General features: G+C 38.9%; 1 protein-coding gene and 1 long non-coding RNA gene across 5 annotated transcripts in view; both read left to right on the top strand.

Annotated features, from left to right (window-relative positions):
* Positions 1-23,974, top strand: part of ZRANB1 (zinc finger RANBP2-type containing 1) — a 63,797-nt gene that overhangs the window by 14,978 nt on the left and 24,845 nt on the right. For 2 of the 4 annotated variants that reach the window (XM_081823320.1, XM_081823319.1), the window contains exon 1: positions 11,006-11,144. Coding sequence is in view for 2 of the 4 variants with exons in the window: in XM_081823317.1 (XP_081679443.1) it covers positions 8,977-9,017; positions 10,294-11,144 (892 nt within the window). In the remaining 2 variants the exon portion in view is untranslated. Of the gene's footprint in view, positions 1-8,842; positions 9,018-10,293; positions 11,145-23,974 lie in introns of those variants that run through there. The other 2 variants (XM_081823317.1, XM_081823318.1) reach the window with 2 other exon arrangements.
* On the top strand, positions 11,158-23,023 carry LOC145722111 (uncharacterized). Its single transcript, XR_014146137.1, has 3 exons — positions 11,158-11,825; positions 12,111-15,410; positions 15,624-23,023. It is a non-coding gene; the product is annotated as an uncharacterized LOC145722111 (long non-coding RNA).

Genomic DNA, 23,974 nt, shown 5'->3' with positions numbered 1-23,974 from the left:
ATATTGAGACTCTTTGATAATTACAGTTTAGTATGTGGGATGGAGATTCTCGAGATTATCTTAATTCATTTTTTTTTTTAACAGGTGAGAGAGTTGAGGCTCTAAGATAAAATTGACTTACTTGCTATCTCACAGTCTTTGCTTTCCTTTAAAAAAGGGACACGTATGTATAGGCGCTGCAGTTCATACACATCTGTCATTTGGGGAGATCCTCCGTTTTTCGGTTGTCTAAATGAAAATGGAAGCCTTTTCTATAATTTTAATCGACATACTGTGATTTCTTTAGTAATCTGGATTAGTGTATTAGTTTAAGGGAAGTCAGGCTGTTTTTTTGTTTTTTTAAGATTTATTTATTAGAGAGAGAGCACTAGCAGGAAGGGCAGGGACAGCGAGAGAGAATCTCAAGCAGACTGTGGGGCTTGATCCCACGACCCCGAGATCATGACCCGAGCCAAAAGCAAGAGTCAGGATGCTCAACTGTGCCACCCAGATGCCCCCAGGCTGGCTTTAATAATATTTTCTTTCTCAGGGATTAAATAAAATAAAAATAAAATAAAATAACAAAATAAAAACACAAAATAAAAAATAAACAAAATAAGAAAATAAAAAACCCAAAAAATCCCTTAAGGTATTTTATAGTAGAGAACCATGGTGAATATTCCCAGGTGGTTTTTTTTTTTTTACTCGATTTTAGATGCTAAATTTAGTATATCTTTTTTTTTTTAATTTTATTTATTTATTTGACAGAGACACAGTGAGAGAGGGAACACAAGCAGGGGGAGTGGGAGAGGGAGAAGCAGGCTTCCCACGGAGCAGGGAGCCCAACATGGGGCTCAATCCCAGGACCCTGGGATCATGACCTGAGCCGAAGGCAGAGGCTTAACGACTGAGCCACGCAGGCGCCCCAGTATATCTTGTTTTATAAGTAACTTTTTTTTTTTTTTTTAAAGAGAGGGTGGTGGGGAGAGAGAAGGGAGAGAGAGAGAGTCCCAAGCAGGGCTCAGTCTCACGACCCTGAGATCATGACCTAGCCAAAATCAAGAGGCAGACGCTTAACTGACTGAGCCACCCAGGTGCCCCTTACAAATAATTTTGCTTATTGCTCAACTTTTTAAAGATTTTGTAGTAGTTCTCAATCTAGATATGCTGTGGGAATATTCTCTGTAATTTTATTTATTTATTTAAAAGATTTTATTTATTTGAGAGAGAGAGAGAAAGCAAGAAAGAGAGAGCACACAAGCAGAGGTAGAGGCAGAGGGAGAAGCCGACTCCCCGCTGAGCAGGGAGCCTGATGCGGAACTCGATCCAGGACCCTAGGATCGTGACCTGAGCCGAAGGCAGATGCTTAACCACTGAGCCACCCAGACGCCCAATTCTGTGTAATTTTAAAAAGCAAAAATTGGAGCAAAATGTGTGTTAAATAAGTTTTTCTAAGTTTTCTCATTTAAACATAATCTGTCATAGTCATCCTAGGAGGGGACTGCTTAGTGAGAAACTCATTGCCATTCATTAATAGTCCAGATTCTGGATAATTGGAATAAGTGACTATGGGCTGCAGTATAAATGTGTATTTATTATGTAATGTGTATAGTACCAACTTTGGAGCCAGAATCCCTTGCTGTGCCACTTAGTAGCTTTGTGACTTTGGGCAAGTTTCTCAACTTCTCTATTCCTGTTTCCAGTCTTTAAAATTGGAGACAATGCTAGTACCTGTTTCATAGGGTTCTGAGGATTAAAGTAGTTAATGTATATGCACAGTGCTTAGAACATGTGTAGCATGCTGTAAATGCTTAAGTTTTGGCTGTTTTCTTAGTTGGACAAGGCTGATCCCGACAAAATTGTGAGGAAGACAGAGTTGACTTAGACGTTCATCCACCTCTAATGATTGGGTAAGCAGTGCCGTTAGCCTTCTGCTGTCTTTGGCATTCCTTCCCAGGTTGCCCTTTGCTAAACCTTTGCCTACTTGTTCTCCTTGTCCCTGCAATGTAAACCTAAATTACAAAATCCCCATCCTATTTTCCTGTTAGTCATTACACTAGGAATCATGAGAAAAATGATTGAGTTGAATGACTTTACATTATTAATAAATAACATTCGTGAATAACTTGGGTTTATAAAATAAGTTTTTTTTCTTTTTAAGATGTCATTTTTAAGTAATCTCTACACCTACCGTGGGGCTTGAACTCACAACCCTGAGATCAAGAGTCACATGCTCTACCGACTGAGTCAGCCAAGCACCCCATATAAATAAGTGTTTTAATTAAAATAACTTTAGTGGATTGGAAGTTAGGGAAAATAACAAATTTGAGCAAAGTTGAAGTATTGGGAAAAATATATGGTAGCTCTGAGTTGGTTTTGCCTTGGAATATTTCATCCATTTGGTTCCCTCTGCTTTTCACATCCCTCCCCTCTCTCTCTTTCAAAGATTTTATTTTTTTATTTTTATTTTTTTTTAAGATTTTATTTATTTGACAGAGAGAGAGAGACAGCGAGAGAGGGAACACAAGCAGGGGGAGTGGGAGAGGGAGAAGCAGGGTTCTCGTTGAGTGGGAAGCCTGATATGGGGCTCGATCCCAGGACCCTGGGATCATGGCCCGAGCTGAAGGCAAATACTTAACAACTGAGCCACCCAGGCGCCCCTCAAAGATTTTATTTATCAGAGAGAGAGAGAGAGAGAGCACTAACAGGAGGGAGGGGCAGAGGGAGAGAGAGAAGCATACTCCCCGCTGAGCAGGGAGCCCAACATGGGCTTGGTCCCAGGACCCTGGGACCATGACCTTAGCATGACATGAGCCGAAGACAGACGCTTAACCAACTGAGCCACCCAGGCGCCCCTATCTTTTTCTTTCTTTTATATCAGAACTCACTGATTATCTAAAAGTTCCAAGTTTGTACCCCTCCTTTCTCGAAATATCACACAAAAAGCATCCATAGTGTTTGGCAAAAAGATGGCCTTTAGTGGGCTTAGGTATAGTAATGACTCTTGGTTTCTATGGATACTTTGTTAATTGGGATTGATGTGTTTAGTATGAACAGAGAATAGATAGGATAGTGAAAGAAATCAAATTCTGAATGAGGTAGCATCTTTGTAGTTCTTGCAAATGTTATTTTTAAAATGCTGGATTGATAATGCCCTCTTGGAGCTCACCCACTTCCATTCATGTTTAAGAAAATCATTGTCATGTTTCATCTAATTAGATGCCCTGAGCATTGTAGACCTTTGGTAACTTCTGTGGGTTGTTAGGTTGCATTCGTTTTGTTTGGGATTATAATAGGGTGTGCATGATTGACTTGTGAAGTCTCTGAAACTGTCCAAATGAACCATGCTGAAATGGGTAGTATGGTAGTTCAAGATATGTGCGTGTATATATGTACGTACGTATATATGTATGTGTATATGTGTAGGAACTGAAGAATATAGAGGAAGTAGGCAAGATTACAGATAAAGCCCTAGTGCATATTTAAAGAGGTAGAATTCCGGGCGCCTGGGTGGCTCAGTTGGTTAAGCGACTGCCTTCGCTCAGGTCATGATCCTGGAGTCCCTGGATTGAGTCCCGCATCGGGCTCCCTGCTCGGCAGGGAGTCTGCTTCTCCCTCTGACCCTCCCCCCTCTCATGTGCTCTCTCTCATTCTCTCTCTCTCAAATAAATAAATAAAATCTTTAAAAAAAAAAAAAGAGGTAGAATTCCTCTTGAAAAGAGTAGAGAGTATGGGGTGCTTGGGTGGCTTAGTTGGTTAAGCGACTGCCTTTGGCTGAGGTCATGATCTCAGGGTCCTGGGGTCGAACTCCACGCCGGGCTCCCTGCTCAGTGGAGAGTCTGCTTCTCCTGCTGCATCTCCACCCTGCTTGTGTGCGCGCGCTCTCTCTCTCTCTCAAGTAAATAAATCTTAAAAAAAAAAAAAATAGGGAGTCGATTAAAAGAGCATTACTATTGTTTTGTGCAAGAGTTTTGACATATTGTAAATTTTTTTTTTTAAAGATTTTATTTATTTGTCAGAGAGCTAGAACGAGTACAAGCAGGGGAAGCTGCAGGCAGACAGGGAAGCAGGCTCCCTGCTGAGCAGGAAGCCCGATGAGGGACTCAATCCCAGGACTGTGGGATCATGACCTGAGCTGAAGGCAGGTGCTCAACTGACTGAGCCACCCAGGTGTCCTGACATAGGGTAAATTTTTGTGTCTATAGCTCTAATGAGTGGATTGCTAAGTAGTTTGAAAGAAAAACTATTAGAATTGTAGCTTTCATTACAGTTCCTGATTCTGCAATGTTCACATATTAAAATGTAAACTTCATATTCTTTGTTATATTTCAGGGACTTAGGTTTGGTTGGAATGAAGTTAGATGTACTAGTTGTATGGGTAATGGGCTCAGTTAATCAGGCACAGTGCTAGTAAGACCATGGTCACCATGGCAGGTGTTAATTTAATTTTGTTATTTTAACTGAATTTACTTTGTCCAGCTTGCCCACAAATTATTGGGAAGGGACCTTAGCAAGTATGTTTAATAAAGTAAATTACATCGATAATTATGATCTCTCTGTAGGAGGAAGGGCAGCACATTTTTGAGATCTGCTTCCCTTTTTTTTTTTTTTTTTGAGATTTTATTTATTTGACACAAAGAGCACAAGCAGGGGGAGCAGCAGAAGGAGAGGGGGAAGCAGGGAGCCTGACACGGGCTTGATCCCAGGACCCTGGGATCATGACCTGAGTCAAAAGCTGACGCTTAACCGACTGAGCCACCCAGGCACCCCTTGAGATCTGATTCTTGATTACTTTTTACAAAATTTCACATAGATTTAGTACTTTCAGAGGGTATTTAATGATCGTAAAAGTTTTTGTGACCTTTACAGGACACAAAGGACTTGTATCCTTTACATTGCAGGACATGAACAATTAACCAGCTCATGAGTGCCTATGGTTTGGTACCTAGTTGTTAGTGGTGGACATTGTCTACTGAGGTCTTGCCACAGGAGTGGATCCCATCCTCTAAAATTTCTTTTTGCCTGAGATTGCTTTAAGCTCCACTCCTGTCTTTTTTCAGTACGCTCAATGTGGTTTGTTCTGTGGATTTTACTAAACATAGGGCTGGTCCACATTCCATGCCACTTGATGCCCTGAGCCACAGTTTTTTTTTTTTTAAATTATTTGAGAGAGAGAATGTGTGCATGCGCACTGAGCAAGCACGGGGGTGGGGAGGGGCAGAGGGAGAGAGAGAGAGAGTAACTTAAGCAGACTCCATGCTGCTCGTGGAACCTGATGTGGGGCTTGATCCCACGACCCTGAGATCATGACCTGAGCCCAAACCAAGAGTCTGCCCCTTAACAGACTGCGCTGCCCAGGTGCCCCTGAGCCGCAGTTTTCGCTGTGTCTGTCAAATAAATAAAATATTAAAAAAAAACCCAAAAAACAAAAGACGCAGTTTTCGAAAGCTTGGCTACCTGATTGAAAACTGAGAATACAGGAAACACACACACACGCAAATCAGTATTCTGGAAACTAGCCCCAGGAGGAAATACAGTTAGTGCCAAATGCCGGTAGAAGTGTGATGGTTTAGAGTGTACTTGAAGTGATTTGGAAAAAACTCATGAGAGATGAGACTTGACCTGAGCTTTAAAGAAGGGATGGGATTTGCCACAAGTTGAGCATGTGTATCTGTTATGCTTGTGTTTGTAAAGGTAGTGCCTATCATTTGGGCCGGGTGGGGCTGGTACGTGCATGAGGCTGGGGTATGTGTGCGGTGTTTGGGAGCGAATCCGTGAGGTGGGTGTTGTGTGCGACTACTGGAAGGAGTTGGGAGTTCATTCAGTTGCAGAATTGCTTCGGAAAGAGTGCCTTGCTATTAGGAGGATTTTTCTGGTAACAGTAAGCTGGGTGGATTTAGAAAGGGAAGGCGCTTAGAAGGCTATTAGAGTAGTTCTGACCTGAACTGAGAAGGATTGATGGCAGTGGGAAATGGATAGAAAGGAACTGATTGGACAGAAACCATCAGAGAGATTCTGGTGGGGGGAAAGGCAAAATTCAAGAGGATTCTGCGTTTCTGTGCTGGATGCAGAGGTCCTCATGGTGTCCTTAATGGATACAGGAGAAGTCAGGGTTAAGAGTTTGCTGTGAGAGGAAGAGAAGAGGTTTAATGTAGGATGTGATAAGGTATTGGAGTCCTGAAATGAGGTCAGATTTATGGATAGAGGGTTCACTGTACCATCAATCTTCAGGATTTCACTCAAGGCCAGTTGTTTTTTCTGTTGACTGTTGTGAGAAAGGACAGTGATGTAGAAAGATGTGGAGGAGAAAAGAGGGGAATGACTGTGGGATTTTTGGCTTAAGAGTTAAGTAGTACTTTTTATATATCAATATTATAGTTCAGAATTACCATGTGATACTGTAACAGAACCTGAAAATTCAGCATGCTTGGAATAACCTAATTTTAACTTTCATCTGTGTTCCCCTAAGATGCTTTCTGAGCACTTATAAATTTCCATAGATTTATGTTAATATTTATATCAAAAATTTATATTAATGAGTTAATATTTATATTATTGAATACAGACTCATATTTAATAAAGCTAATACAAAACCTTAAGGACTGCTATTAGTCTTTTGTTTGGATGACTTAACCATTTGAAACTAATTGGCAAATGGGCTTCTCTGTTTCTTTCTTTCCTTTTTTTTTTTTGAAGATTTATTTATTTGAGTGAGAGAGCGTGCACAGCAGGAGGAGGGGGAGAGGGAGAAGCAGACTCCCCCATTGAGCAGGGAAGCCTGATCTGGGGCTCTGTCCCAGGACCCTGAGATCACATCCTGAGCCATCGGCAGACGCAACCAACTGAGCCACCCAGGCACCCTGCTTCTCTCTTTTTTAAGGAGTTTATACATGATGAGGATTATTTCACGTCTCCAGTTTTTTTTTCATAGGGTTTTAGTAGGTGGTTGGGACAAGTTGTAGAGTAGCTACAATTTTGAGGAATTGCCTTTAAATGAGGTCTATTTCTTCTACAGTGTTTAGTAATGCTTCACAAATATGGTCTAATTAATTCATTATTAAGCATGACAGTATAAAAAATGTTCAGTTGCTAGCCTCTGTTTTCCCTGATCATTAATCCATATACCATAATACTTGGGTTTTTATTATTATTTCAAGTGGGAAGTATATAATCAAAAGCATTGATCAGTTTAGGACTGCTTGATATACTTGGAGATATTATTCAGTTTGTCTACAGGTAGAGCTTGATGCACAAATGGATTCATGGATTCTTTGGTCCACAGGATGGGAATTGCTGGTATTGCATTCGATCCAAGGAATATTTGTTTGAAGAGTAGAAGTTGTGTCTGGTTCTCCTTAAAGAGGGTCCAGATTGTGCAGATTTTATTTTTGCTTTTTATTGTACCAATTAATTGAAGTATGATTCATTGGATAGAATTTAGAAGTCTGTTACATGTAAAATTAGACTTGTAAATTAAATTACTTGGGAATATGACAATATGTTAACTTAAGAGATACTTAGTAACAGTTTTATTTCCTTGTATAATATTAATTCTCAGAGCTGGTTGCTATTAAAAATTTTATGTTTTTGGGGGGATTTTTGACATCTGGAAGAAAACGTGTACTTAGTGTTAATTTCATCTCAATAATGCAAAATCATATAGTTGAGCCAAAGTTATCTTTACTCTTCCATTCCATTTACTGATTACAGCAGGTACAAATGGCTCTCTCAGATAATCCTCTCCAGTGAGTTTTAGTTTTCAGTTACTAAAAAATGGTATTTCTACAGTCTCAATTTCCCATAGAGTTGATACCGTATACATCATTATTTAATATAATGCACTTGCCTTAAAACTTTGGAGCATGGTTTTGGTATTGCTTAGCTACCTGGATTTTTAAAGAGGGAGGCTATTTACCAGGCATATACGACAATGACTATTTTTTTTTATGGTAGTGGGTTTTTTTTTTTTTTTTTGTCAGACGTGGACATTTAAACTTGTGCTGGCACATTAGTTCCGTGAAGATTAGCTAAGATAATGTAAGGTCACAAGCTGTTTAGTTGAGCCTGTAAACATAATCAAAGTAAGACTTACTGAAGCAAGCATGAAGTTTTGAATGTGAATATTTTAAATGAAATACTGAAATTACTTATAGTAGCCCTGGATATATATTAATTACGTCATTTGTTCTTGTCATAAGTTTCTACTTGATCATGTTTTTTTCCAATAGCACAAGCAACTTATTTATATTTCATTCCTGAGAAACTAAAGGAAGAAACTGCCTAATGAATATGAAAATTGCCATTAAATTAGAGTGTCCATTTTATGGATGCTTATATGATTATAGTTTCTTGCTCTTCAACACATTTTTGGACTGGTGTTAGAGTGTGTGTAATCCGTGTGTACAAACTAAATTTCAAAATCTAAGCAGTATAAATATAAATTAAGGTGGGTTAGGGAAAAAATACAGTTGCTGAAGGAGAAAAAGACTTCAGGCTAAATACAAGCCATATTTATTTTTTGCTTTTTCTGCTTACTTGGTTTACACCACCTTTTTCTCTTCAGTAATAACAAGTAATATGGGTAGGAACTGACTTAACACTACTAAGTTAATATTAACAATGCCATTAGTGCATATACACACATGTTTAAGGCTTTAGAGAAAAATGTCTTTCCCGTCCTGACCAGCCCAATCAGTTAGCTAATTTTATTGTTAAATAAATTTAATTTATTAAAGTGCTAAATACAGTAGTCCATTATTAAAAGAAACGAGTAGGATTAAAATAAAGGCTTTTTAAAAAAATAAATACTTCTGGATAAAGTTAGCAGGCTTCCACTGAAACTCAGTTTTGGTTTCCTTTACAGGACTAGCTATTCACAGTCAGAACCACTTAGCACGCTTTGCCCGTAGCGTCTACTGAGGAAGTCAGAATCTGAGCCAGCATGAAGACTGAATCTTGTCTTTGGTCTGATTTATAAACCATACTTTTATTCTAACCATGTGCAAGGTGGAGGTTATAGCATGGAAACTAAAACCTTAGTAAGTGTGATTTTTATTTTGGCTAATAAATTAATAAATTGTAGTGAATTTGTCCTCTTAACGGAGTTCACAGTATAAATGGAGTGAGGACTTGGCAAACAGGGACACAATAATACACATACAAAGCCAAAGATTGAGCTTTTCAGGTCAGGAAAAATCTCTGAGAAGGGGAGGCAAAGGCTTCTGTTACTCTGCCTAGGATTTTTCACTTTTCTGGTTAAAAATAGGTGGCAGGATGATATTTAGTTGAGAAGGGATATAAGAAAATGGCTTTAGGCAGCCATGAAAAAAAGTAATTACTAAATTTGCTGTGGAAGTTACTTCATAAATTAGTTGGCATTAAATCATGAAGTATTCATTTTAGTGTAGTGTTAGTAATAAGCCCAGTGTAGAATCCTAGGAACCTTTTTAAATATTGAATATGTATTTAGTATGAATTGAATTTTGAGTATGTTTTAAATATTGAATATTTTTTGTATAAGTATGAATATTCAAAATTATATTGGCATGAATATGCTAGTAGTTATTTTAGGGACGTTCCGGCGATTTTATTGTCCCAATAGGTGATGTACAGTTTTTATTTTTTTTGTGCTCCAGACAGAATTAGATTTTGAAGGTGTAGGCTATCAAGGAACTTAATCTGTATTTCAGTGTTATTTTCTGATTGTAAGGATTACTCTTCAACATTTTTCTTTTCTGCCTGTGCTTACTGAGAGCAGTGGATAAGTAGCACCTTTAAGCTGCTTTTTCTTCCTTAGCAAAAATAATAGAATTGACTTTGTTTGATCTTCTGAATTCTTCAGTGAATCAAACAGAACGATACTGTACCTAGAGAGCATAAGAATCTAAGTTGTTCATAATTTGAGAATGGTTATGTGTTTATTTGGTTTGTGTTCTTTCCCTTCTCTTTGAATCTTAACTGTTTGTTACTTTTCTAAATTGATGGTGATGACCTGGCTTAAATTAAACATTTCTATTAGCGGCTTCTCTATTTTAACTTGCTTCCCTCTTAAAACAAACCTCCCTTTTATCTCCTGCTTATCTCTTTTGCATTCTAAAGTACAATTTCATTAAATCCCTGAGGTCTAAGATTTTTTCTTTGGGAGCTTATCTCTGGTGTCTCTAATGGAAATTGGAAAAATAAGGGTAGTTCATTGCTAAATCTTACAGGCTTCTTTTGAGAGATTTATATTTTATAAGTTGAAGGGTACTTTTGGGGCACAGAGATGGAATTATGTAGTTACTGTTTTAATAACTATGTCCTAATTATTTATAGCTTCCTGCCTGACATAACTCACTTCAAGAAGAGCACAATGTCAGAACGTGGAATTAAGTGGGCTTGTGAATATTGTACGTATGAAAACTGGCCATCTGCGATCAAGTGTACTATGTGTCGCGCCCAAAGACCAAGTGGAACAATTATTACAGAAGATCCATTTAAAAGTGGTTCAAGTGATGTTGGTAGAGATTGGGATCCTTCTAGCACTGAAGGAGGAAGTAGTCCTTTGATATGTCCAGACTCTAGTGCAAGACCCAGGGTTAAGTCTTCGTACAGCATGGAAAATGCAAATAAATGGTCATGCCACATGTGCACCTATTTGAACTGGCCAAGAGCAATCAGATGTACCCAGTGCTTATCCCAGCGTAGGACCAGGAGTCCCACAGAATCTCCTCAATCCTCAGGATCTGGTTCGAGACCAGTTGCTTTTTCTCTTGATCCTTGCGAGGAATACAATGATAGAAATAAACCGAACACAAGGACCCAGCATTGGACTTGTTCTATTTGCACATATGAAAACTGGGCCAAGGCTAAAAAATGTGTTGTTTGCGATCATCCCAGACCTAATAATATTGAAGCAATAGAGTTGGCAGAGACTGAAGAGGCTTCTTCAATAATAAATGAGCAAGACCGAGCTCGGTGGAGGGGAAGCTGCAGCAGTGGGAATAGCCAAAGAAGATCGCCTCCCACTACGAAACGGGACTCTGAAATGAAAATGGATTTTCAGAGGATTGAATTGGCTGGTGCTGTTGGCAGCAAGGAGGAACTTGAAGTGGACTTTAAAAAACTAAAACAAATTAAAAACAGGATGAAAAAGACTGATTGGCTATTCCTCAATGCTTGTGTGGGTAAGTTTCTGCATTTTTTGAATGGGATGGGAAAAGGTATTAAAAATGACATGAAAGATATAAGCAGGGTCAATATTATTTAGCATTTCGGTCATTCAGCATGATAGCTGTACTCCCACTATGCATGCATGAGAATCTCTGTATTTGTGATCTTGTTATAACTTTGTTCTAAATTGCCTCCATTTCATTGTGTGTCTTTCCATCATTAGGGAGAAAAACTTAAGTTAAAGCAAAGTTTTTTACACATCAGTAGGAGAAAAATATACCTGGAGTTTAAAGCTGCTCCTCTATTTATTGTAACAGGATGTGACTGAGGAACACCAGCTGCTGCTTCAGAGTGTTTGTAAACAGTGTGAGCATCTTGTGATGATAGAAGCTTTAGTCAGATGTTAAAAATATCACAAAAATGTGACTCCAAGAAGTTGAACAAACATAATATTGACCTTGAAAATACTGATGTTAATTTAACGTGAATGTCATGTAGTTAATATTTGCACATTTTATGAAACTGATTTCATGTAGCCAGCTAAATTCCACAATTCAAATTATGATTTGTATATTTTGTGGTTTTAGTGCTTCCTAAAGAAATTCTGGATATTGATCCCAGTTACTGGTTAAGACCTATCGAAAGACCAGGACATGTTGTGAGAGCAGGGTTTTCTCTAGTTTCGACCTTGTGAGGTAAATATTTGTGATGTAATTCACAAAAGGAGTTACTGGACTCCCTGTGCTTTTTTGTTTCTTCTTGAGTAGGTTAGCTTTTTGAATTTTATGATTGAAATTATTTGGATGGGGTGCTTACTTTGACATTCTGTTTTGTAAAGAAAATTTTTGTAAAGGATAATTTGGAGGGACTACTCAAGTTAAATATTGTGTGGAACAATAGCTAAGCCTGTATATAGCTTAGCTGTATGTGTATGTTTTTTTCCCAGTATGAATTTCTTTTGTTTATCCTCCTGAATATAGCTACAAGAACGGAAGACGTAACTATATGAACTTGTAAGTCCTAAGCGTAGATTTCAAGAAATCTGAGTTTTTTATTTTTGTTTTGTTCCGGCAAAAAGAATGTCCAAGAAGGTGAGTCCTTCTGAACACCAAAACACAGTAGGCACTTAGTAACTCTTGGCTCCAATTTTCTTCTATCCTGAGGACTAGGGATGAAAGCACACTGAGCCATTTTAGGCTATCTGTGTTTTTCCATTTCATCCCATTGATTTTTTTTTTCCTCCAAATTGGGGTACCCTATGTGGTATAATTTTCTTTTTTTTTTTTTTTTTAAAGGAGGTACAAAGAGATTTATTTTATTGAGGTCAAAGTTGCAACATAAAATTCAGCATTTTGAAAGTGAACAAATCAGTGTCATTTAGTGCATTTAGAGTGTTGTGCAACTACCATCTGTCTGGTACTAAAACATTTTCATCACCCCAAAAGGAAACCCTGTACCATTAAGCAGTTACTCTCCCTCCCCTCCTCTCCCAAGTCCCTGGCAATCACGTCTGCTTTCTGTCTCTGTGGATCTACCTATTCTGGATATTCCATATATAAATGGAATCTTATGTGACCTTTTGTATCTAGGTGTGATTGTCTTTAAATTACCTGGGTGCCTTTTGGAAACTCTTAAAATCATTTTTGCAGGTGGTAATGCACTATGCATACCTTTAGTACAAGGTCGTGTTATAGTACACGGAAGTTTACAGATAGAAATGAAGTACGTTGCGACAATTACTCACCTCTGTTGGGGTCATAGAATCCTTTAGAAATCAGAGGTTCATAGTTTCTTCAGGTTAGTGGATCTCAGGATAAGAACTTCTACTTTGAAATATTTTCTCTTGTTGAAACACAAATTAGACCAATCAATATAACTTTGTCTATGTGGCTGTTATTTCTTTATGACTACTCTAATTTTGTTGCTCCCTTTTATTTTTTCCATATATTCTTCTTATTTTTTTTTTTTAAAGATTTATTTATTTATTTGAGAGAGCGAGAATGAGAGAGAGAGAGTACATGAGAGGGGGGAGGGTTAGAGGGGGAAGCAGGCTCCTCACCGAGCAGGGAGCCCAATGCAGGACTCGATCCAGGGACTCCAGGATCATGACCTGAGCCGAAGGCAGTCGCTTAACCAACTGAGCCACCCAGGTGCCCCACATATTCTTCTTTCTTTTTTTTTTTTTTTAAAAGATTTAAAAAAATTGTTTTTTATTTGACACAGAGAGACATAGCGAGAGATGGAACACAAGCAGGGGGGGAGTGGGAGATGGAGAAGCAGGCTTCCTGCGGAGCAGGGAGCCTGATGCGGGGCTCAATCCCAGGACGCTGGGCTCATGACCTGAGCTGAAGGCAGACGTTTAACGACTGAGCCACCCAGGCGCCCCTCCACATATTCTTATTTCTTTTGGGATAACCATCCTTGTACCTCTTCGCATTTTGATGGCTGTGATTTCATTTTAAAGGTGGAACAGAAACTCATGCCAGCAGGACCAATACTGTATTTGATTTTTTTTCATCTACCAGTTTCTTTATCATTAAGTCCCTACTCCCACCCACTCCAGAGTTTCTAGGTTCTTAGGGCTAAGTATTAATTGTATTTAGTTCTTAGTAATGTGCATTCTGTTTTCCCTTTCAACAGATATTTTTTACTTCACCATACAGTATGGTTCTGAACTGTTGTACCAATTATGACCGTGTCTTTTTTGGGTAGTCCTATCCTGATTTGTAAACATCACTGAAATATGTGTAAAACATTTTTTTGTTTACCTTGTGTTGGGTTAATTAATAGAAGCCCCCATGTACTGAACATTAACCTTTACTTCCCCTTTTCTGCCTGCCTTATGTTCTCCAGATTTCATTAGATATGGTATATTATGGCTTGTCCATGTTAGGCATTTAAGAAAATCATCTCTGTGGTCCCTTTGGTAACACATTTACTAAAAAAAATCATCTCTGAAGTATATACACTAAGTATAAAATATTTACTGAGTATAAAATTTATACTAAGTATAAAATGAGACAACCCCTTTGAAATTGGAAAAAGTCTCAACCTTTGTAGCTTGTTAAAATAGGATTGAGGAGGATTCAGTTGTTAAGAAAGCAAAAGTAAACTGAAGTGCCAGCAGTATTGAGCAAGTTTCTTTTTTACATGACTGTTGGGTGTAAGTTTCGCCTAAGTCATTATTATTATCTTATGTGGTGAGCGGACGTTGGGGACAGTGATGCCAAGACCTGCCATCAGTGAAAGTGGAATCTGGGGGTAGGAACCAGGATGGTAAAGGCAGAGGTGTGAATTTAAATGTGCAGTTGTCTCTGGAATGTCTGCAGTTTGGTGCCAGGTGTTTTCTGGGAGGTCATGTTGGTGCTAATCATAGACTGCCTTTCCTGCTGGATAGATAATGTCCCTAGAGAAAAGGGCAGTACTACCTAACACACCATTTTAATTCTGCTATTGTATTGAATCGGTTGCCCTTTAGAAGAACATTTTAATTTGTGACCCAGGCTGATCCCTTGAAAAGATAAACAGGGTCACATAAGGATCCCAAATTAAATCCGTGGTGATAACTTTTTGTATTCCTGAACCCTGGACTTGTGTAACCAGTCGTGTACACCACATTTTCCCTTGAATAGCTGATATTTCCAACTTCTTCCCAATTCAGCGAAGCTGAAACTGAACTGGTCTCTCCCTTAAACCTATTCTTTCATAGTCCCCTTTCTCCCTTGATGACAAGTTTATCATCCCACCAGCTGTGCCCAAAGCCTCGGTCATCCTTGATTCTCCTTTTTCTCTTACTCCTTTCCTACTTGTCAGAAAATCTTTCTGGTTCTACCTTCAAAATACATGCAGAATCTGTACTTCTCACTACCCTGGTCCAAACCATGATCCCCTCTGTCCTTTTTTTCTTTTACTAATTGTTCTCCACATAGGAGCTACTCTTCTAAAACTGCTCAGAACTCTTCAGTGATTGTGTTGCTCTGAGTAAAAGCCAGAGTCCCTCAGAGACACTCTAGGCCCCCTCAGCTGTGTTCTGCACCTTCCTCCCCCTCCCCATTCCCCCTCCCGTCTGTTGCTCTTAACCTCACTCATTCACTTTAGCCACTCTGGCCACCTTTCTTCTCTACAAATAAGCCTCAAACCTTTGTACTTGCTGTTTCCTCTGCCTGGAATTCTCATTTTCTGGATTGCAGGATTAGCTCATTTAGTTGCTTAAGTTCTTTTCTCAATTGTTGCCTTCTCATTGAGGCTTCCCTGACTGCTGTATCTACAATTTCAGCCCTGTCCTCATCCCCTTCCCCTTGTTTTTTTTTTTTTTTAAAGATTTTATGTATTTATTTGATAGAGAGCGAGCACAAGTAGACAGAGTGGCAGGCAGAGGGAGAGGGAGAAGCAGGCTCTCTGCTGAGCAGGGAGCCGGATGTGGGGCTCGATCCCAGGACCCTGGGATCATGACCTGAGCCAAAGGCAGCGGCTTAACCGACTGAGCCACCCAGGTGCCCCTCCCCTTCCCCTGGTTTTAATTTTCTTTACAACACTTGTTACTTTCCACTTTATTATTTGTCTCTTTTCTTCCTTAGAATTTAAGCTTGGTGAGGGCCAGGAATTTTGTTTCCTTCACAGCTGTATCCTAGTATTTAAAACAGTGTCTGATATATAGCAGGCATTCAGGCATTTGTTAAATCATTCAGCGAATAAGCCCTTGTGGAAACTGAGATCTGGACAAATAGACCTTTATGCTTTTCTGAATTTCTAGATTTTTTACTTTCTTCCTAGCTTTCTGTATTTTTTACTTTACAAACTACCCCTGGGGCTTGACCCAGTGGGAGCCATCGTGACTTCTCCCTATTAGGAGAACAATACCTTAACATATAAGGTATTATTTGTTTCAGGGGTATAGGTCTGTGATTCATCAGTCTTACACAATTCACAGCGCTCACCATAGCACATATCCTCCCCAGTGTCCATCACCCAGCCACCCCATCCTTCCCACCCCCCTCCACTCCAGTAACCCTCAGTTTGTTTCCTGAGATTAAGAGTCTCTTATGGGGGGTGCCTGGGTGGCTCAGCCGTTAAGTGTCTGCCTTCAGCTCAGGTCATGGTCCCAGGGTCCTGGGATTGAGCCCTGTGTTGGGCTCCCTGCTCAGTGGGAAGCCTGCTTCTCCCTCTCCCACTCCCCCTGCTTGTGTTCCCTCTCTCGCTGTCTCTCTGTCAAATAAATAAATAAAATCTTTAAAAAAAAAAAGAGTCTCTTATGGTTTCTCTCCCTTTCTGGTTTCGTTTGTGTCCCCTGTTGAGAATCACTGACTTACGGGCTAAATCAGAATCTTCTTATCAGTGAGCATGCTGAAATGGAATCATGAGGATTGTAGTCTGGGGTATTCCTGAGCAAAATTTTGATGTGTCTAAAAACTTACAGGTTTTTTTTTTTTTTTTAAGATTTTATTTATTTGAGAGAGAGAAACAGCGACAGAGAGCATGAGCAGGGAGGAGAGGGAGAAGCAGGCTCTTGGCTCAGCAGGGAACCCGGTGCAGGGCTGATGCCGGGACTCCGGGATCATGACCTGAGCGGAAGGCAGACGCTTAACTGATTGAGCCATCCAGGCGCCCCATAACTTACATGATTCTTAAAACATAGGAAATATGTTAGGATTGACTTTTTCTTTCAGGTTGTCTGCAAAGATAGTTCTATTTGATCAAATATTTCCCCTCTTCTCATAACTGTATTGAAAATCAATATTTGTGGCTGTTATTTTCTGCCCTGACGCCAATTGTATTTTGGCCCCTTGCCTGTGTACCGTGTCCTACATAGCCACTCCAGGGTGCCAGATGCAACTGTAGAAACACCTATGACTTATATGGTGCTAAACATGTCAGAATGTGTTTGTCTGTTTGCTTTCACTAATACTTTTTTCATTGTAGTTTCTAATTTTTAAAATTTTTTTTACTTTTGTCATTTTTAACAAATTAGTAAGGTATAAGCTTATTACATTTAAAAATATTATTTTGGTATCATTATTAAGAATTATAGATATGAATGGTTTTTCTCAAGGAAGTAAACTATTAAGGTTGTGTAAATGTTTTTCTGGAAAAACAAATGTGTTGCAAAATGTAATGTTCAAGGTAATTTTTTTAATGGTGACTTTATTATTTAGTTTAGAGATATAGTGTGTCTGGTCAAATGAGTGTTGTACAATAATCCCAACAAAATTTTATTAACTTCGACAGAAGAAAAAGTCCTGTACAATTAGTTTTTGAGAGATGGAAATACTATGAACTGCAGTGATAATAAGGTGATGTACACCAAGGACAGTACCACATCAGAACAAAACAAAAGGAAATCTTTGACGTAAGATACAATGGTGATTTTACCTATTTATTAAGATGTCTTTGTGGCTGACTTTTTAACTTTAGAGGAAACTGAGGGCATATAAATTAGTGTAAGGAAAGAAATGGAAGAGGCTTCTATTCTCTAGTTTGGTGTTCTTTGGCTTTAAAAATTAATTTGCTGCACAGAGATACCTTACTGATGACTTACCTGAAGGCACAAAACATGAAATATCTTGCAAAATATGCTATTAGGGAGAGGAGTTAGTGTCTAAAGTTGTATTTTTTAGGTGCCCACTACTGCTTGCTTTCACCGCCCCCCCAGCCTTTTCTGATTTACACAACTGATTGAAATAGTGTAACAGGCAGAGTAATGCCTTCTGGCCCCCCAGGGCATTTGAATTCTAATCCCCAGAGTATATGAATGTGCTACTTTACATGGCAAAAGGGATCTTGCAGATGTAGTTAAATTAAGGACCCTCAAATGGAGAGAGATGACCTCCTGTTATTTGGGTGGGCCCAGCATAATCATAAGGGTCCTTATAAACAAGAGGGAGACAGGAGAACATGTGTCACAGAAGGAGATATGACAGTGGAGCAACAGAGGTCTTAGTGGTGTGGGGCTGTGAGCTGAGGAATGCTGGCAGCCTCTATAAGCTGGAAAAGGCAAGGCTCCCCTAGACCCTTCCAAGGAGTACACTTTGGTTTTAGCCCAGTGAGAGCCATGTGGAACTTCTGGTCTTGCCCAGATTTTAAGATAAAAGATTTGAATTGTTTTAAGCCACTAAATTTGTAGTAATTTGTTAGAGCAGCAATAGGAAATTAATATGAACAGCATTTTTTTTAATTACAAATAGCAAGTCCAGGGTGTCATGTGTGTTTCTGATCTCTTGGTTATAAATCACAGGTTTCCATAACCCTGGCTTGGGTTTAGTGAATTTGGTAGAACTGTTCACAGAACTCAGGAAAACCTTTTACTTACTAGATGACTAATTTATTATAAAAGGCTAGAACTCAGGAACTAGATGGAAGAGATGTAGAGGGCAAGGGAAGGGGCTTTCGATGTCCTGTTGGCTGCCACTCTCCCAGCACCTTCGCATGTTCAGCAGCCCGCAAGCTTACTGAGGCTTAATTACACAGGTAAGATCGATCAAATCATTGGCCACAGGTGAATAATTCACCCTCCAGCTTCTCTCCTTTCCCAGGAGGTGGGAGTGGGATGGTGCTGAAAGTTCCAACCCTTTAATCCCAAGGTTGGTTCCCTTGGCAACCAGCCCCCATCCTTAGGTGTTTTCCAGAAGTCACCTCATTAACATAAACTCAGAAGTGGAGAAAGGGACTTGTTTTATGAATAACAAAAGACATTCGGTTTTCCTTTTATGTCTCCGGAGCAATTTCAGGAACTGGGAACAAAACTAAATATATTAACAAAAGATGCCCCTAGGGATCTTACTTAGGAAATTACAGGGGTTTTAGTAATTATGTGCCAGGAACAGTAGATATATATTTCTTAATCACAGTGGGTTTTGCTTTTTTAGTTAGTTTTCTTTTTTTGTTTTTGCTCTGTGTTTGAAAGGAGTACTGTTATAGGAACTTTTGAATAATGTTTGATGACTGTGAATATTAATGTTTTCAATCTTGCCTTTTTTCCAAGTCAACTAAATAAATATACCTAAATGAAGCTGATTGTTGAGCCCCAAGATGGAGCTGCATGGTTAGGTCACAGTATTTGTACGGTTTTTAGTATGACATTTCTGTAGTATTCTGTTTGCTTTGCTTGTGTTTGCCTGTTTTCAGTTTGGTATACTACAGCTGTTCGGACGATCTGTTTTCCACCTTGAGAAGTTTTTCTGCCTTATGGATTGCCTTCGCGGCCATCGTCACTTCTGACTTGGTAGCCCAGTAGCAGATCTTTGTTCTAATATTTAAGTTTTAGAGATCATCTTCTGGGAGTTCAGAGAGGGAGCTAATGAAATTGTTCACTGTTCTGATAGATTTTAGGTTATGGTTATTTTTTAAGTGCTGGATTTATTCCAGGATGCTAATAAACCATTTTGTTTGAGTATGAACTTGATTTTGTATTGGTACGAGACTGAGTGTTTTACTGAAAGATACTCTTCTGATTTTAGAGTCCTTTTTCCCTCAGTACTTGGCTTTTTTCCCTTAATACAGGTAGAACCTGAAAAAAGGTCTTGGAGGTCTTAATAGTCTTTGACATTTAAAACCATCACATTTAAAAAAAAAAACATAAAAAATAAAAATGGCTTGTTAAAATATCCTATTGAAAGCTTTTAATAGAATCCAAAATACACGCAGACTCCTGCAGCAGATCTTTGGCACTGTATCCATAAAAGGAAAGTAAGCTGCTAGAGTGCCGGCAATGCCTTGTATGTCCTTGGTTAACTCTCTGTGATACTGTTACGTGGGCGTGTGTGTGTAGCTATCAAAACTGAGGTGTCTTTTCACTCCATACACATTCTGGCTTGTGGATCTCCTTCCTATCCAAGGTAGTTGATGTTATAGGTAATAGAATTATTTTTAGCACTGTGAATGGAGTATCTCTTCAGATAGCTTTTGTCTTGTTTTTCTTCAAGTTTCTAAGGATTTTCTCTTGTGATTGGAACTCTGGATATAAAAATTTTATGTTACGATTTTTAAGAAAATTGTGATAATTCTCAGCAATGTCAAAGATTCCGATCAGTAGGGAACATGCACATACTTTGTTTCTCCTGACCAGTTCATTCTGGCTTTTGAAAGTGCTTCCTGACAACTAGGATGAGAAAGAAGTTTCTAGGAATGAGTGTGTCTGTTAAGGCAAATGGATGGGAATGGCAGAAATAGAGCCCCCGTGGCATACTTCTGGTTGCCTTTAGTCTTAGACGCAATATCTGTCTTTTAGAAATGATTGATTACACTGGCCTGCCAACTAATAATGTGCCTCCTTATGCTGAGAGTGGGAGTCCGTCAGGTGATTTTTGATTCTGTGGTACTGACATTTGAATATGCATTATTGATTTAGTAAAGGCTTTCATTTTTAAAAAGCATTATATTAAATGAACACGTTGAGTTATGAAATCCAAATGTATTGTTTAAATATTAAATATAAAAAGATGTGTTTAGACTCAGCGAACTTTACTGTTTACCATAAAATAACTTTAATTTAAAACATTTATTAAAGAAAACTATTAAAAAAATCAAGCAGTAGAGAGGGAAGAGTTTATAAAGAAAAACAATAGTTTTTCTTTTTTTCACTCCCAGTCCTGCTGTGCAGACAGCTTTTTCCCCCATCAACCTTTTATTGTGAGAAATTTCAAAACCTGCAGAAAAGTTAGAAGTATAACTATATTATATGCCTTTGACTTACATTTTCCAGTTGTTAATACTTTGCCACATTTACTCTCTGTCTTTCTGTTACTCCTGAACCATTTGAGGTAATTGCAGATGTCGTGACATTTTGCCCCTAAATAGTTCAGCATGTATGTCCTAAAAACAAAGACATTTTCCCTGCATAACTACATAATATGATTATCCAGAAAATTTAATATTCAAAGTCCATATTCAGTTTCACTGATAGCTGTTGATCCAACCAACCCCATTCAATCAAGGATTGTACATTTTATCTATTAGTGTTCTCACGTTAGGCCCCTCTTTTCTAAACAGTGCCTCAGATGGTTTTTGGTTTTGTTTATTCTTTCATGAGATAAACATTTTTTCTTTTCTTTTAAAGATTCTACCTATCTATTTGACAGAGAGATAAAGAGCACAAGTAGGCAGAGCGTCAGGGAGAGGGAGAAGCAGGCTCTCCACTGAGCAGGGAGCCCGATGCGGGACTCGATTCCAGGATCCTGGGATCATGACCTGAACCGAAGGCAGACGCTTAACCAACTGAGCCCCCCAGGTGCCCCGAGATAAACATTTTCAAAGAGTCAAGGCAGTTTTTTCACAGAATGACACTCAATTTGGAAATTAATAGATTAAATTAAAATATTTTGTCTTTTTTTGGGGGGGAGGGAGGAATACTACATAGGTGATATTGTTTGAAACAGCACCTCTAATGTGTCTGAATTGTGTCCTTGTATCATTTTTTCTCTTTTTTAAAAATTTAACTGTGGTAAAATACATGTGACAAAATTTGCCATCTGAACCATTTTTTTTTTTTTTAAAGATTTTATTTTTTTTATTAGAATAGCGAGAGCAGGAACACAAGCAGGGGCAGTGGGAGAGGGAGAAGCAGGCTTCCTGCTGAGCAGGGAGCCCGATGTGGGACTCGATCCCAGGACCCTGGGATCATGACCTGAGCCGAAGGCAGACGCTTAACGACTGAGCCACCCAGGCACCCCTGAACCATTTTTTTTTAAAGATTTATTTTAGAGAGAGCACAAGTGGGAGGGGCAGGGAGAGGGAGAGAGAATCTCAAGCAGACTCCCTACTAAGCGTGGAACCTGACACGGGGCTCAGTGTCAGGACCCTGAGGTCACTACCTGAGCCGAAACCAAGAGTCAACACGTGACTGACTATACCACCCTGCTGCCCCACCAAGCGTAACCATTTTTAAGTGTACGGTTCAGTGGCATTAAGTACATTCATATTGTGCAGTTATCACCACCATCCCTCTCTGGAACTTTTTCCGTTTTGCAAAACTGAACTCTGTATCCATGAACGGAGATCTCATTTCCCCCTCCCCCAGCCCCCGGCAACCGCCACTCTCGTTTCTGTCTCTGTGCATTTGACTGCTCCCAGTACCTCACATAAGTGGAATCATACGGTGTTTGTCCTTTTGTGACTGGCTTGTTTAATTTAGTGGAATGTCTTTAGAGTTCATTCATGTTGCAGCACATGTCAGAATTTGCTTCCTTTTTAAGGCTGAATAATATGTATATACCACATTTTGTTCATCTCTGGATGGACACATCAGTCTTCTTGTTTCATCAAGTTTAGACATTATGTACTGACTTCTTGTAACAGTATATGAGAGTTGGGTTCATTTTAAATAATAAAAGCAGAGCATGCTCATTGTAGAATATTTCAGAGATAAGCTATGAAAAAATAGTGTAAAGCATCTGTGTCTAGAGGAAATGTGTCATGTTATTGTGTATTTTCAGTTTTTTTACATTTACTTATTTTTATGTAATTGAAATTGTACTTTTTTGTTGAACTTTATATTTTGAAGTAATTAAAATGTTTTCATCTTTTAAAAAATGAGTGTGTAACAGGACATTAAGTTGCTATACTTTAACTTGCCCCTTACTTAGCCTTTTGGGTTATTTGAACATTTTTTATTCTGATAAGCAAAATTATCAGCATTTCTAACTATTTTCTTAGATTCCCTGAAATGAGATTACATGATCAAACGATATGAACATACGCATATTGGTAAATAACTGCCTGGAAGAACTGCCCGGATTGTACCCCATCAGTGGGGTCAGAGTGACGTTGCGGCTGGGTCTTTGCTGGGGTTTATTAGTAAGGGAGGTGTATTGTCTTGTTTAGTAATTTGTATTTTTCCCTGTGAATTGCTGATTTATGTCTTCTGTCCATTTTTCTTTTATTTTTAGCAAGTTATATGAAGTTTAAATATAAATAATACTTACACTAAAAACTTGTACCAGTCATATTTCCTGCAAATTCCTCCCCCCTTTTTTAAGTGTGGGGAGAATTATATTAATGACACTTTATCTTTGTTGTCTTACACAGTCTTTCAGATTGAACTAAGAATTAAAATTTTCTAAATTCCATTAATATTTATTTATGATTTTATTTATTTATTTGTTGGAAAGAGAGAGCGCAAGCAGGGGGAGCAGCAGAGGGAGAGGGAGAAGCAGGCTCCCCACTGAGCAAGGAGCCTGATGCGGGACTCGATCCCAGGACCCTGGGATCATGACCTGAGCCGAAGGCAGACATGTAACTGAGCCACCCAGGCGTCCCTTTTAATATGACTTTAAATAAATTATTTCCCTGTGGATTTGGGTGGTTCTATTATGCATAAAATGATTCTGCATCATTTGTTTTGAGGCTCTTTATTTTGACGGTTTTTTTTTTTTTTTAATGTTTTATTTATTCATGAGAGTCAGAGAGAGAGAGAGGCAGAGGCAGAGGGAGAAGCAGGCTCCCCACCTAGCAGGGAGCCCGATGCGGGACTCGATCCAGGACCCTGGGATCATGACCTGAGCCGAAGGCAGACGCTTATTAACCATCTGAGCCACCCAGGCGCCCTTGACGTTTGTTTTTTACATCAGTATCATACTTTCGCTTAAGTAATTATGGCTTTATGTATCTAAAAATCTGATAAGGCAAATGTTCATCCTGTTCCACCCTCCAGTTGCTTTCCAAAATTGACTTAGTTTTTGCCTTTTCTTTATTGGTCCATTTATTTTCACACTTAGATATTCATGGAGTGTTTTCCCAAGCACTGTGAAGGAAGGTCATGGCTCTCCGTGAGCTTGTGCTCTGGTAGAGGAAGATAAAATTCAGTAATTCAGTATAGTGTGATGAGTTTAGTAGAGGAAGGATAAGGTGCTAG

The sequence above is a fragment of the Leptonychotes weddellii genome, chromosome 6 (assembly GCF_054177405.1).
Source record: "Leptonychotes weddellii isolate Sample4059 chromosome 6, ASM5417740v2, whole genome shotgun sequence".
In the NCBI taxonomy this organism is placed as follows: Eukaryota; Metazoa; Chordata; class Mammalia; order Carnivora; family Phocidae; genus Leptonychotes; species Leptonychotes weddellii.
Note: the sequence above shows the minus strand (reverse complement) of the source record. Positions and strands in the feature narration are given on the sequence as shown.